At 36.6% G+C, this 9,969-nt stretch overlaps 1 protein-coding gene across 1 annotated transcript; it reads right to left on the bottom strand.

Annotated features, from left to right (window-relative positions):
- Positions 1–6,774: 6,774 nt before the first annotated feature.
- LOC135711439 (uncharacterized) lies at positions 6,775–9,759 on the bottom strand. Its single transcript, XM_065234306.1, has 4 exons — positions 9,519–9,759; positions 9,124–9,453; positions 8,681–9,062; positions 6,775–6,817 (listed from the first exon to the last, which is right to left on the bottom strand). The coding sequence occupies exons 1-4, from the start codon at positions 9,757–9,759 to the stop codon at positions 6,775–6,777; spliced, it is 996 nt and encodes a 331-aa protein (XP_065090378.1).
- Between the last annotated feature and the right edge of the window lie 210 nt (positions 9,760–9,969).

Here is a 9,969-nt window from a genome sequence, read left to right as displayed (position 1 = left end):
AAATTTTACACGGTGAGGTATACGAGTGCAATCTTTAAATGCTTTTATTTTGCAAATGGAGCATTTTATTTAAATCTGGTTAATGCTACGCTAGTAGAAAACTTAAGGACTACTTTATAGACATATAATATAGAAACATAGTTTCTTTTCAGAATTTTAGGTGTAGGCATAGATTTCAGCTTTTCTACAACTTTAGCAGCAACCAGAATTAAATAATATGCTCCATTTGCAAAATAAAAGCATTTTAAGATTGCATTTGTATACCTCCCCGTGGAAAATTTTGAAACCATCATCACTTTCATAGTTCTTCTATTCTCCACGAGTGCCAACTTTGATTTGCCAATTTTGTGTACAATGATTCTTTGACAGTGTGCAAAGAGTGTATATCATTTTGTCATTTTTTTATGCATTCCAGTTTTGAGTAGAGTGAAAGAGATAGAACCAAAACATTCTAGTACATTTGGTGAAAATGCTAGTTCAATCCAGTAGTAGCATAGAGGTAACTCTAAGACCACTGGGTCCCGAAGAAAATCATTATTATTTTTGGTTCACTCAGTACCAGAACAACGGTCCCAAGCAGTCCCAAGCTAATTCACTCACCCCTGCATGTTCTGCATGAATCCACACACCCCTGATGTTATCTGTCAAACTTTCATAGCGAATCAAAACAAACATAGTGTAGTAATAGAATTTCAACTAGAATAGGGTACGTTAATCATTTGCTTGGGACCAATAGGCTACTAAAGTGGTGAGCCAATTTAAAATCGTTAGTTTCGTATTGATTGTTGGTAGTAGTGTTGCCATGTGGTACAATCCAGTGGTAGTGGTGTTGCCATGTGGTACACTGAAAAATTGCAATAGCAGGTTAGTCACCAAAGTTTTCGAGCCGCTCCGTCTGTCACTTCGTTTGTGGTTCTGCTGTTCCATATTCGGTAAAAATTACAGTAAACTGTAAAAAAATCTAAGTGTGTATATAGTATATTAGCTCTATTGCGACCACATATATTTATAAGGGCGGGATGTGCTATAAAATCGGCCTACTGAACAGCCATCAATGAGATGTAAACATGTAAGGCTCAGCGAACTTGTCATCTCTCTCGCTCTCCCGCTGTCAAAACGGTTGAAGAAGTGTGACATCAAACTCTGTCATCCATTTAATCAGCCGGAGAACGAAAGAGACGGCAAACCCACCGGGTCTAACCTGTTTACGCTCATTGATTTTCCATATGTGAATTTGGTTCCAAACATCAACAACCATCGTTGCTTATGGCTTTGTTGTCGTGTTGAACCAGTTATGCAAGTTAGGCGACGATTGTTCGTATTTGACAGTCACCGAAACCCCCCCCCCCCCCCGGTATTTATTCACATCCTTCTTTAACTATTGTTTTGGCTAGAAATACTCCCTCTGAGTATTTCTAGTTTTGACTATCATACCTCTTCTTAATCTTATTTTTTACGGCAACCACGCCTGTCCTCAAAACAGAAACCCACGAGCAGCTATAAAACGATCTAAGAGAAAGAGGTGACAATTGGCTTCTTACTCTTTAATTTCTATCTCCATCTCTATCTTTATCTACGTCTATCTCTTTCTTACGCACATCAAATCAGCCAATCACGAGCTGGTTCACGTTTGACAGAAAAGAGGTTCATTTTTGCCCCCGTTTTGTCACCTGTTCTCTTATAGCGAATTTGTTTATTATCGGGGTTGCGGAACCGAACTTTTTGTCAGTGCGAACCTCAACCTGAGCTAGGTTTTAAAAACGATCAAACTGACGTTTCCAAGAAAACAAGCAGACCCGATCTTAATACCCGATCCAGTTTGGAACTGAATAATAAACAAATTCGCTATTAGAAAACGATGAGAGCAAAAAACCTCGAAAATCCGATGCGTCAAGATTCTGCTTCACTACTGAGTTCTTAGGATTCACCTATCTAGAACAAATTTTGATTTTTTTTAAATTATTCCTTGTACACAGCGAAACAATATGACATTTCAAGAAAACATTCGTTATCCAGATTGAAGAAATAAATATTAACAACAAACATTTATAAACTCACAATCACAGCAGTTCGTGTGAAGTGTGAAAAGAAACTAATACATCATTTTAATTAATGGATCTTAGTGGAAATCCCGCAAAAACAAAACCATTGATTTCATACTTCATCCACATTTTTTGCAAGTCAATTGATCAACTCACTTGAATTAAGGTGATTCCCTGTAGCGTCCTTTTTCGTGTTACACTTCGCAATTTAACGTGTAAAAATAATAAGGTTTCTGTGGATGCACGTAGCTGAACCTACTACTTGTTGCTTACTGCGGAGAAGCAAGCAATGTCTAAAATTTGCAGATGTATAAACCTCGTAGATCTTGAGTTGTGTGCTCTTGAAATTGCGAGCTGTGATGGAAAAAATTGACTCTACAAGGAAACACCTTAAACTGACTTGAAAGTTTAGATAAGGAAAGTCAATTAATCAACTTGGTTGGATTCAGCTGGCTTGAAAAGTTGAGCCTGGTTCAACATTTTAGTCAATTGATAAACTCACTTGAATGGCAGGATTACACGTTCATTTCGCATTCAAGTCAGTTAAATTCAAGTGAATTGATCAAGTGACTTGCCCAATCTAAACCCAGCATATACCATGCCATTCAACTAACTTGATCGACTCACTTGAATTGAAAAAAAGTTGAATCAGGCTCAACTTTTCAAGTCAATTGAATTCAACTGAGTTGATCAATTGACTTGGCTTGTCTAAAACTTGGTCTAAACCCAGCTTAAGAGCTTTGTATATTGCTGACGATATGCAGAATAGATTTAAATATATATATATTGTTTGTGTATGACCACGATGCAGAAAACTAAATAAATAAGTTAATAAAAACGAGTAGGAACTGTGTCGGCGCCGGTGATGTAGTGGTAAGCGTGACTGCTTTCTCACACCCCAATGGGTCTGGGTTCAATCCCAGCCGAGGTCGGTGGGATTTTTCTGAGGCATAAAAATCTCTGGTCACGTCTTCCTTCGAAAGGGAAGTGAAGCCGTTGCCCAAGTAACCGATAAGCACTAAAAAGGGGCAATTTTTCAGCTAACTAACCACATATAGAACTACTCATTTACAGCTGTACAGCTTTATATATTTTTCAAATACTGATTTAAAGCTGAAAAAGGCGAAATAGCTAGCCTAGATAATGCCTAAGTATAGCTTTAATGTGGTTTTATATTATGCCTATATAGTACTGAAATAAATGTCAAAGTTATTGTAAGCAAGCACAGCAGTGATGGATGCTGGATTAAAGTTATCTCAAAATAAAAACAAAAAAAGGAAAGTCGATATCAACTGTCTCTCTCTCACACACAATCGTGATCAGATTACATCTCTTGCCTGCTTATTTCAGAGAGTTTTTTTTTTTTAATTAGTAACTTGTGAGTTTCGAACCGCCCGTAAAAAAAGATCCAATAAAAATACAATGATTTTTATTGTCATTGTAACCATGTTATTTACTGTCAAAACATTGGACATTTTTGTCCATCACCATAAAATCACAACGAAATTCATGGTTCACAACAATGAAAATCATGGTATTTGAGAAATTTACAGTAAAAAAGGGGGGTTGTTAAGCATCTTAACAATATAAAAAAGTGATTTTTCTCGAACAAATTTGATCTCATCACACTAATTTTCGTTGTTTGAGCATTGTATCGTTAAAAATCGAAATCCATTTTTTCTCCCGTACAATAATTTAACAATAAATTTTAATGTACTAGAAATTCAACAGTAAAAATCATTGTAATTTCGTTGTTTTATTATAATTATTTTTTTTCGGGCGGTGTCTTGAATTCCTGATTTTTTTTCTGGGGCGTGCCTCATCTGGATGATCTATAGGATATACAAATACACAGTCGCAAAACGTTGATGACATTCCACTCGTCGAAAATATCTCGGAAAATATCAATTAGTGAATTGATGTGTAAACCAAAAGGTCGTATTCCTTTGAAAAATAATTCTATTAACGGAAAACAGTGATTTTCTTGCAAATAAATACTCACTCACGAATACCAAGGATAAAGAAAGACAAACTACTTTTTTCATTTTGTTTTCCATGATCCGTACGTAAACTTTCATTCGTGAGAAATAAAACTGGTTTAACTTTTTTCCAAGCAATAGACTATAAAGGCACACAGGACCTTTTCATTCGCGCGGCATCTTTTCTGAAGCAAGCAACTGATCCGACAGCTTGATCGTGCATGGCGTAAAAGTGAAAGTGAAAACAAAAACAATCGCCATATAATTCGTCTCTTAAAGCTAGGTAATTCTTCAAATAATAACTTGTTATAATATTGAAAATATGCTGGAAATTTATGGATTGTTGTTTTGTTGCAGGAAAAATGTCAGTCGACAATTATTGCATCGTACAAACTTACGAGAATGGAGACCACTTCTTGTCAGTTCTTTCATCCAAGTGGGTTGTTAAAAACGGATGGAAAGATGTTGCATCCACCTCGAAAAACTATCAGCAAGGTATCGATTTGTGCTACTGGCCAAAGGGTGTATCAGGATACCGTCTCTTGGAGAAGACGAAAAAGGATCCCACCGTGAAAATCGACAAAACACAGCTGTCTACTCATCGATGCAAACAAAAACGGAGCAACTTCAGAACATATTCCGAGGTAAAAAAAAATCATGTAAATTTAACGATTCATTAAGCTAATGGTGGTTAATAACTTTAGGCCTTTCGTGAACAAAAAGCAATGGAGATACAATCTGATACAGAAGAATATGAGCCTCGGAAGAAATTGAGAACTGACAACAGTGCTGCAGAGTTGTTCAAAGCGATTCGGAAGGACAGGATACTACAAAAGTTCAGGTCACCCGATGTATCTCTCTGCTGTCGCAATTGAATGCCAAAGTTGACGTCTTGGCAGTTCAAAAACCCCAGCCGAGTAATCTTATTCAATTAAGGAAAGTTACGTTGACACCAGTGCGTTGTTTGGATGAACTCGAAAGTCTGGAGCAAAACTCAAGTAACGAAGCATTTGTTGAGTCGATCGTGGAATCTCTAGGATCCATTCATGGCAAGGATCGTGATGGTGATGGATGGACCGTTTGTTTGCAGATAGTGGATTATTTCTTCGATAGACAATTCTTGATGGGATGCTCGTGGACTGGGACAAGCCGTAACAAGAAGAACGATGACGTAATCATCTCGAAAATTGCATTTCATAAGTAGGTGAAAGTGATTGATTTGTTCTACACTAATAAAATTTTAAACTTAAAGTTTATTTGGCTGGTACACATACTTTTTATAAGATATGCAAAACATTATTTTTATGTGCGTAAATATAAACATCATTATAAACCCCTTAGCTACTATAAGCTAACCTATAACACGTATATGCGTGACAAATTTTATTTATGTGTGTGCTGCCATAAAAATTATGGTTCGCATCTTATAGTTGAAGATTATGTGTATACACACATAATTTTGATGTTTGAGCTATTCAGTTCAGTGCACACAAGCAATATGGCGTCATCAAATAAATTCACTGAAATTGTGCTATATCTGCTCGATCTTCCAGCAGAACTTCTGAACATTTTCAAAGGTAAATAATTATTTATTTTTAACTGCTTACCATCAAACTATTATTTTTGATTGTTTTCAGCGAAAAAGTTGACGGAAGACACGTTAATCAACATTTCCTGCGACGAGCTTGGAGAATCTTTACAATCGGAGGAAACAGAGTGGAATATAAACGAAATCTTCCGTCGCCTAACTGAATGGCGCAAGGCAAACGTGAGTAGGTGCAATAATATTTAATTTGTGCGAAATAACATTTTTTGAATTTTACGCAGGGATACGGCCTTTTCACCTTTGACGAAGTGTACGTCCAGGAGGAGTACACGCAGGAGGAGGACGCGCAGGAGGACGACGCGCAGGAGGAGGACGTGCAGGAGGAAGACGGACAGGTGGATGACGCGCAGGAGGAGAACACGCCTCCACGCGGAAATAATCAACCCACGGACGTCAGTGACGGCATAAAACCTCTATTCAAGAACTCACCAGAGCCTGTAGATGCTTCCGACAACATTGCTCCGAGTGTCCAAATCAAGGTAGTCAAGAGATTTTGTATAAAAACTCTTGTTGATTTGCTGAACACAACAATAACAGGGAAGGAAATTTTGAAGCGAGGCCAGTGAGGTCTTTTATCAAAAGAAAGTCAGCGGGAGCTGGTTGGAGTTATCGCCGATTATCACATTAGCCTGGGAACTTCCTTGAAAGAGGAGAGTCTTCGTGACTACGGTGAAGCAATTGTTGCTCAATTCAGACACGAGACATTGGTATGCACTACATTGCACAATTATACAAACATTAAAATTTTAACCTCAATCTTTTGAATTTCAGGATACGTATTTTGTAGCAAGAAGTGGAAAGAGAAAGAACCATGGCGGAAAATTATTCAATAGAATTACAAACTTAAAACAAAAATTGATCAAACGCGCGTTTAAGGAAGAAGAACATTTGCATGGGAAAAAATCAAAGGTTGACCCATTCGTTCCTAAAGATCCGGTGGCAGAAGAAGCGATACTGTGGCTAGTGTGGGGCAAGATGACCATATGGGGCAAGCCGGATATCGTCTCTAAACCATAGAGTTAATTTGGTAGAAATATGTGTAATGCTGTATGAGAACTTACTAGCGAAGTGATTTGCACACATTTCTACCAAATTAACTATAAAACGTTGTGGTTTAGAGATTATGTCCGTCTTGCCCTATATTCCTCTACGCTTTGCCAATGCCCTTGCCTAAACCGAGGCCTGAAACCCTGGAAATAATAATTTTAGCACACATACAGTATATGTACTTGACACGTAAACATTATTGTTTGAACCATGACTTTCATTTGAATTAGACACATAATCATTATGTTCTACCGAGACATAAATGTTATAAATCTCACACATAAATTTTATTTGCAAAACATATGAAATTCATTTCTTTTGGAACATTGATTTTATTTGTGTGATTGACTTAGACACATAATCTTCATGTTCTACCGAGAAATAAATGTTATAAATTTCACACATAAATTTTATTTGCAAAACATATGAAATTCATTTCTTTTAGAACATTGATTTTATTTGTGGGAAACCAAATATTTTTTATGTTCCCCAAACATATTGTTTATTTGTGAGGTCTAATTGCAAAAAAATATGTGGTTTCACACATAAAAGGTATATGGAAATTCACCTCGGTGTACCAAGTTGTGATCTATTCTGACCCAACGTTTGCTCTTACCGACTGTCAGAGATTCTTGCATCGATGCTTGAAAAATGCCAAACAGCGCTTCGAAGAGATTAAAGGAACACGAACCTCAGTAGCGAGAAAGCGCTGCAAGCAAATCCGGAACAAACCAGTAGTCAAGATGGAGATACAGGACGATGTCGATACGAACCCCGATGTCCTTTTCATTGATCATGGTGGTGAAGGAGAAGAAGATAATTATGCTGTCAGCCAGGCGGAAGTTATTGTCGAGGAGTATTTGTTGCAAGAACTACAATAATTTGATTGAAGGTAATACTACCTTAGCTTTTTTAAACTGTTTTGTTGTTGTTGCTTTAAACGTTTATTTTAAATTTGATATTTTAACGATTGCCATGTGGGTTTACTGTTTTAATATTGGTCATTTTAATTTCCTATGTTTTTTTCTTAATGCGATTATTTTTTGTCCGCTAATTCTTTATTTCAGACATGTAATCAGTACCTCACAGAACTATGATTTGTATGAATTAAATAAAAAGTTCATGAGATATGTATGACTTTTATTAAACTGAATTACAAACGTTCGTTTGATGGCAGTGTGTGATGTAAAGGAATAAATACAGTTTCATTATAAACACTTACAGCAACTAGTTTACAAAGAATGTCTTTAACTTCAAAAGTTTTTGTTGATCTAAACGTGAGATTGCAAGATGTTTTAAACACATGAATGTTTGTAGACGGAAAAGGACTATCGAAAAGTTCTTCAACTGAATATAATTCTGTACCGCAAATTTCATCTGCGCCTGCGAATTCCATAGCAACAATGCGTCTATTTTTTGTGAGAAACCACTTATTAGCAAAATTGTTGTTCAAAGTAAAGTTTTCAGATAGTTTAATACAAGCAAATTTAAGTGGATCTGTTTTAAATGCATACATTAACAAAGGATAGGTTTTTTTTGAAACATTGGTAGAAGAATTTGAATAATTTCTTTCACTTATTCTGTTGATAATTTGATGCAAAGGAAGCTTTCCTGATCTAACCATCTTTTTAATGTGGAACAAATGGTTTTCGAACGGGTATGAAGAAATAGTTGATAGAGATCCAAAACGAGTTACTTCATCAACCACGTGAACTAAGTTGTGTGTGTTACTTGTAATTGAATTGAATAATGTATGATAGTTTGAAATGAACTGTTCGAATAACTTTTGAGCAACCGGTAGAAATCTTCCGTAGTAATCATTAGAACAAATAATAACTGCACAGAACAACTTGATGAAATTTTGATAATGATTGTCATCAACAAAGTGCTTAAGGATTGCAACGCCAATATAATGAAGAAATGAAGCACACTCTGATGCTTTCCAATGGGTTAAGTAATCGATGCCACGAACTGCTCTGTGGATTTCAACTGGCAATTTTATTGACAGTAAGATGCCTGTCATTGCTTCAACTACACTACTTGGCCATTTTCTATCATCGGACCCGTTATGGCCATCTTTATACGCTATTAATAATCGCTTCATGATACCTAGATGTAACAGATGCAATGAATCAGAAACAATTACATCTTCGACCATATCAATCGGTAGCTGCAAAAGTGGTGTGGTAACAGGAATTCGTTTGACTTTTCCATTTTCACGAATTTTGTATACTTGATAATGGCCTTCATATTCTTTGTTACGGAATCCTGCGTCGGTGCGTTTCTTTGCTAAAGTTTGTGGAAAGATATTAGTACGAAGTAATGGTGAATGTTGGCCAATCGTGCAGCATTTGAGGCATCCATGAATAGAATTGAAGTTGACTGTACCTGTAGATATAAATTCATGTTTTTATATTTCGTTAGTTAAGAAAGTGAACATGATTTATACCTTTTACAAATGCCCTTGCAGGTGAGTCACAAATCATCGCCCGAATGTTCACATTTAATTTTATTCCATTTATATGAATGCCATTTTGCAGTATAGGTACAATTTCAGTGACAAATGGACTCAGGAATTGTTCAATCTTTTTTGGTTTGTTGCGACCGTAAAACATGCCAGCTATCATTGGTTTAACGTCAGGTTTACCATGGATATTAAACAGTATGGGCCAAACTTGATGTGTCCCATTCTTGAATATTGGTAAGCCGTCAATATTCACGTTTATACTAACTGTGCATGTTTCCGATAAAGTATAGAAGGTTTGGCGAAGATAAGTTTCTGCGAAGATACAAAATCATAAACATTATTGATAGTCATGACAACCAAAACCTATTCGTGTTTACCGACGCCTTGGTGCCAGTATTCACCTCCTTCAATGTTGATAATAGTAGGTTTGGTTCTTGGTGTACGAAGCAATCGTCTTGGAGAGTTGGGGAGGGTTCGATCATATTGAGCAAGTTTTTGCATTAAAGGCTTCATTGCATTTTGCGATATATTGAATTCTAAGCTCCAATTTCGAAGAAAAGTACTCAAACTCTTATCCTCATATGTATCGGCTTCTATCCAAACATCGTCCTGGGCCATTCCACGGTTTTCTGCATCCTGCAACTCAGAGTCAGATGCTTCATCAGGACTGTATTCTTCAATACATTCGTTCTGTACATCTAAATCGTCATCAGAACTATGTTCATCGAGATTGAACAGTGCCGGTAGATCCTCTGTATACGATGAGGTAACCGAGAAATCTTCCTGAAAACTCGAGTGCACACTTTCGCACACCTTATTGTTTAGATA

The sequence above is a fragment of the Ochlerotatus camptorhynchus genome, unplaced genomic scaffold (assembly GCF_037179485.1).
Source record: "Ochlerotatus camptorhynchus isolate MF236.1 unplaced genomic scaffold, CSIRO-AGI_Acam_v1.1 ptg000432l, whole genome shotgun sequence".
In the NCBI taxonomy this organism is placed as follows: Eukaryota; Metazoa; Arthropoda; class Insecta; order Diptera; family Culicidae; genus Ochlerotatus; species Ochlerotatus camptorhynchus.
The sequence above is the reverse complement of the archived record's forward strand: the minus strand, read 5'-3'. Positions and strand labels throughout refer to the sequence as shown.

Bases quoted from the DNA above. Each gene is read 5' to 3' on its own strand.
- LOC135711439 (XM_065234306.1), bottom strand. From the start codon at position 9,759: ATGGCCCAGGACGATGTTTGGATAGAAGCCGATACATATGAGGATAAG. The intron at 9,454-9,518 runs GTAAACACGAAT...GTATCTTCGCAG, and splicing joins ATACTGGCACCAAGGCGTCG to AAACTTATCTTCGCCAAACC. The intron at 6,818-8,680 runs GTCAATAAAATT...TATTATTTCCAG, and splicing joins GCAATGACAGGCATCTTACT to GGTTTCAGGCCTCGGTTTAG.